At 41.6% G+C, this 2,681-nt stretch overlaps 1 protein-coding gene across 1 annotated transcript; it reads right to left on the bottom strand.

Annotated features, from left to right (window-relative positions):
* Window positions 1-217: 217 nt before the first annotated feature.
* cep72 (centrosomal protein 72) lies at window positions 218-1,546 on the bottom strand. Its single transcript, XM_034173664.1, is given in 6 exon segments — window positions 218-352; window positions 438-488; window positions 490-583; window positions 673-795; window positions 842-980; window positions 1,537-1,546. Coding segments are annotated over 6 exon segments (552 nt in total).
* Between the last annotated feature and the right edge of the window lie 1,135 nt (window positions 1,547-2,681).

Below are 2,681 nucleotides of genomic sequence, written 5' to 3'. Positions count from 1 at the left end.
AGGATTCATGCCCAGGCTTCTTCAATGCCAAGGAAAACCTGTCACTACAATTTTTATTTATTTATTTTAGATATGGTTGTGTGTAATGGAAACAGCAATAGGACTTACATTTGATATCATAAGAGCTGCTCCAAAAACACTTATATGAGAAAAGTGTGTGTGAAAACACTAAAGGGAATGTGGTGGACGTTGACTCATCAATATATCTGTCTCATTCTCACTCACATTTATTAATCTGAATGTGAGGTGAACTTCTCAACACTGATTTGAGATACCGTCGTACTTTGATGAGCCGTTTCTGCCGAGCAGCCTTTTCCATCAAAACTATCCTCGGCTGCTCATTTAGTTTCACCTACGATGGAATAAAGACAAATGTCATGAAGATGAAAAAGGCATTGGGGCTGTTTGGTGTTGATATGACAGAATCCACTCTCAGCTTCACCGTGAGCTTCTTCCAGCTGGGAGGTGAGATTACACATTTGTGTTTTGACGCTCTTCCTCTCGTACAACGGTGTTCCTTCTTAAGGATTTCGTCTAAGCCTTTTGTGTGGAAATACAATTTTCATCAAACAGAGGATCTGCACTGTTTGAGCAACAACCACAGAGAAAGAACATTGAAAGGCTGTTTTCTGATCTGTAATCTCACACCACATTCCCTCACAGAAATCTGACTCACACAGGAAGTTGTTATGATGCAGCAATCTCTCTCCTGTCCAGTGTTTGTCCACCAGGTTGAGGAACATTTCCAGTGGCTTCCTGTATTCACCCCGCGAGATGGTTTGGAGATAAGAGATACTATCTCAACATGTAAAAAGATGACTGATGATGAAACAGGAAGAACAGCCTACTGATCTTTTTTTGCTTTGGCATGCTGGTGCCCTCTTCAGTCATCTTGAAACTGGAGTACGTCAGTCCTGTAGGGTGTAAAATGGGGTTGGTGGAATCAGACAGATTCAACCAGAACACAGAGGACGTTGTGGCTGATTTTTTTTTTTTTTTTATTAATGTAGGACTATGATGGTGACTTTGATCAAAGAAAACAGTGAAGATGTGTAAGATAGGGTTGGTAAGAGTTAGACCTTATCCATGTGAAGCGCCTTGTGGCAGCGTTGCTGTGATTTGGCACTATATAAATGAATTGAACGTAATAAAAGTTATTATATAACACATAAATACACTGAAAAAATATAAATGCAACACTTGTTTTTGTGCCTATTTTTAGTGAGCTGAACTCAAAGATCTATAACTGTTGTTCACAAATCTGTCTAAATCTGTGTTAGTGAGCACTTCTCCTTTGCCGAGAAAATCCATCCCGCCTCATAGGTGTTGCATATCAAGATGGTGATAAGACAGCATGATTATTGCACAGGTGTGCCTTAGGCTGGCCACAATAAGAAGCCATTCTGAAATGTTCAGTTTTATTACACAGCACAATGCCACAGATGTCACATTTTTGAGGGAGCGTGCAGTTGGAATGCTGACTGCAGGAATGGCCACTAGAGCTGTTGCCCATGAAATGAATGTTCATTGCTTTACCATAAGCCATCTCTCAGTTTCAATTTATTTTCATTTATATAGCGCCAAATCACAATAGAGTTGCCTCAACGTGCTTGAACAGTGCTTCTCTAAAGGCATTTCAGAGAATTTGGCAGTACATCCAACTGGCCTCACAACTGCAGACCACGTGTAAGATCGTCTGAGACCAGCCACCCGGACAGCTGCTGCAACAATTGGTTTGCAGAACCAAAGAATTTCTGTCAGGGAAGCTCATCTGCATGCTCGTCATCCTCATCGGGGTCTCAACCTGACTGCAGTTCATCATCGTAACCAACTTCAGTGGGCAAATAATCACATTTGATGCCGTCTGGCTGCTGATCAACTCTATGCAAAGGAGATGTGTGCACCGCGTGAAGCAAATGGTGGTCACACCAGATACTGACTGGTTTTCCTCAGAGACACCCCCCCCCCCACCCCCCATAAAGCAAAACTGCTCATTTGAGAGTGGCCTTTTATTGTGGCCAGCCTAAGGCACACCTGTGCAATAATCATGCTGTCTAATCAGCATCTTGATATACCACACCTGTGAGGTGGGTTGGAATATCTCAGCAAAGGAGAAGTGCTCACTAACACAGTTTAGACAGATTTGTGAACAAGATTTGAGAGAACTGGGCCTTTTGTGTAGAAAATGTTATAGATCTTTGAATTCAGCTCATGAAAAATGGGAGCAAAAACAAAACACATGATATTGATCATTCCTCCCATTTGCCATTTTGTTTCATTTACCATGCAATTTTGGTTCCATACGTTTTGCACGTCGCAACCACCACCTTAATGCAAAAACACGGGGACGACGCCATGTTTAGTTTAAAAGCAAACATGGCGGGGTTTCTTTTGGTGAGAGATGATGATTTAAGCATGTTGAATGATGGTACAAATCCAGTACACCGTAAGCCATCTGGAGGCATTTGCAGTGTTCGCTGGGACGTCTCTATCTAAAGCATTGTCAGATGAGGCCCTAGACAAGTTTCTGTCACAATTGTTCTCCGGACTGAAGAAAGCAGATGGCAGTCTGTACACAAACAATTTTGGATTGGATCGTTTTTGAACTATCTGATTGTTTTTGCAAGTTGACTGAACAATTTTGGATTGAATTGCTATTTAATGTTTGTGTTGGACTGTTT

Source organism: Thalassophryne amazonica, chromosome 7, assembly GCF_902500255.1.
Source record: "Thalassophryne amazonica chromosome 7, fThaAma1.1, whole genome shotgun sequence".
NCBI lineage: Eukaryota > Metazoa > Chordata > Actinopteri > Batrachoidiformes > Batrachoididae > Thalassophryne > Thalassophryne amazonica.
The sequence above is the reverse complement of the archived record's forward strand: the minus strand, read 5'-3'. Positions and strand labels throughout refer to the sequence as shown.